The 1,666-nt window shown below is 42.0% G+C and overlaps 1 protein-coding gene across 1 annotated transcript; it reads right to left on the minus strand.

The window, feature by feature from the left end:
- Window positions 1-48: 48 nt before the first annotated feature.
- LOC103522807 (integrator complex subunit 8-like) lies at window positions 49-1,660 on the minus strand. The gene is made up of 2 exons (XM_008487900.3): window positions 504-1,660; window positions 49-380 (listed from the first exon to the last, which is right to left on the minus strand). The coding sequence occupies exon 1, from the start codon at window positions 1,478-1,480 to the stop codon at window positions 506-508; it is 975 nt and encodes a 324-aa protein (XP_008486122.2). The 5' UTR covers window positions 1,481-1,660; the 3' UTR covers window positions 49-380; window positions 504-505.
- Between the last annotated feature and the right edge of the window lie 6 nt (window positions 1,661-1,666).

Here is a 1,666-nt window from a genome sequence, read left to right on the forward strand (position 1 = left end):
CAACAAAGCTTTCTAGTTTTATTTTTTATTATTATTATTTTTTTTTTCTTCTATTGTAGATTTAACTTTGCAAGAAATTCGGAAAATAATCATTCATAAGCGAGTGTGATTTTCACATGGAAAAGTGAATTATTCATGGTAAAGCAATAGCCTCTTCCCAATTTTTGTGGATTTCACAGAAAAGCTTTAGTCTATTCGTATTTTTAACATGAGCGCATCCCGAAATCTAAGAACAGAGACGAAAAGATTTTGACGACCAAGCCGAGAATTGAACCGGAACCTCCGGTATGCACGTCTCGTGTGAAGTCCACACGTTCACAGATGTTGCTGTGATAGTGATCACATCCAGGACCTTTGTTGGGGAGTGTCGAACCCACGACCTCTAAGCAACATAGACCCGAACCTCCAGTATGCACGTCTCGTGTGAAATCCACACGTTCACAGATGTTGCTGTGATAGTGATCACATCCAGGACCTTTGTTGGGGAGTGTCGAACCCACGACCTCTAAGCAACATACTGAGAGGCAAGAGCCTGCAGGAATTTGGTTTTCCTTTTATTAGCTGCTTCTCTCTTAATCTCCTCATTGTTATTAGCATTGAGTTCCAACAGGCCGATGATATTGATAGCTTGTTGCTTACGTACATACTCATTCCGCTTATGATGTAGACATACCAGGTATTCCAAGATGTTCATATCCCAGATACAATCATAATAAGAATCCATAGCATCAGCACAGAAGTTCTCTTCAGCAAGTGATTTGAATGCTGTTGTATAGTCTACCTCGTCTAGGAACTGACACAGGACAGCTGCTTGGGTATAACATTGCAAGTAGATACAACACTTGATCATACGCCGGTATACATGATTATCAACAAGTCTATTGATACGTCGGGAGAAATAATCCGTGATAGAGATGATAGACAGGATGTAATACTTCATGGCAGAACTAAAGTGTTTGTTGACGAAGAAAATGTCCGCGAGCAGTTTGAGAAAGTTGACATTGTTTGGTTCATAACGTAATGCGTCTGTGAGGAGAGAGGATAATATCTCCAAGATGGAAGTCACGGTACGTGCGTTGGTGTACATGGCTGCATTACCAGGGAGCATGGAAGGCCACAGGTTCATCCACTCTATATGAACTTCCATGGATTGATCATCACGTAGAATATTATATACACGGGTGAATAGTGTAGCCATGACAATGATAGCAGTAGGTTCCCGTAGCTTGGTTAGGAACTGACTCATTTGTAACACAGAGATAGGTGACTCACGTACAGGAGGTTGAGGACCGCCATAGTTACCATGTTTCCGTTTGTTCACAGCGAATATCGGGACGACAAGGTCCCACAAGTCTCGCGAGAATTTCTTGTTTCCCTTTGACTTTTCCATTTCAATACAGGCCACAGCGAGGGAAGCACACAGTTGAGTAGCAATACAACGTTGTACCATAGGGAAGGTAGATAGATATTGCCACTCCATGAGGTTCAGTAATGCTAGACTACATGCCTCTATGATCTCTAGTCTCGGTATCACGTGATTATCATTTGACTGAAGACATTCCAAACACTCCTGACTCCTTGTGATCAAAGTCTTAGGATCCAGGCTATGGGCTGGCCACTGATCCAGTAACTGATTGATACTAAAGTGTAGAGACTCCCATGTAAT

This window comes from Diaphorina citri, unplaced genomic scaffold, assembly GCF_000475195.1.
Source record: "Diaphorina citri unplaced genomic scaffold, Diaci psyllid genome assembly version 1.1 scaffold11383, whole genome shotgun sequence".
Lineage (NCBI taxonomy): Eukaryota > Metazoa > Arthropoda > Insecta > Hemiptera > Psyllidae > Diaphorina > Diaphorina citri.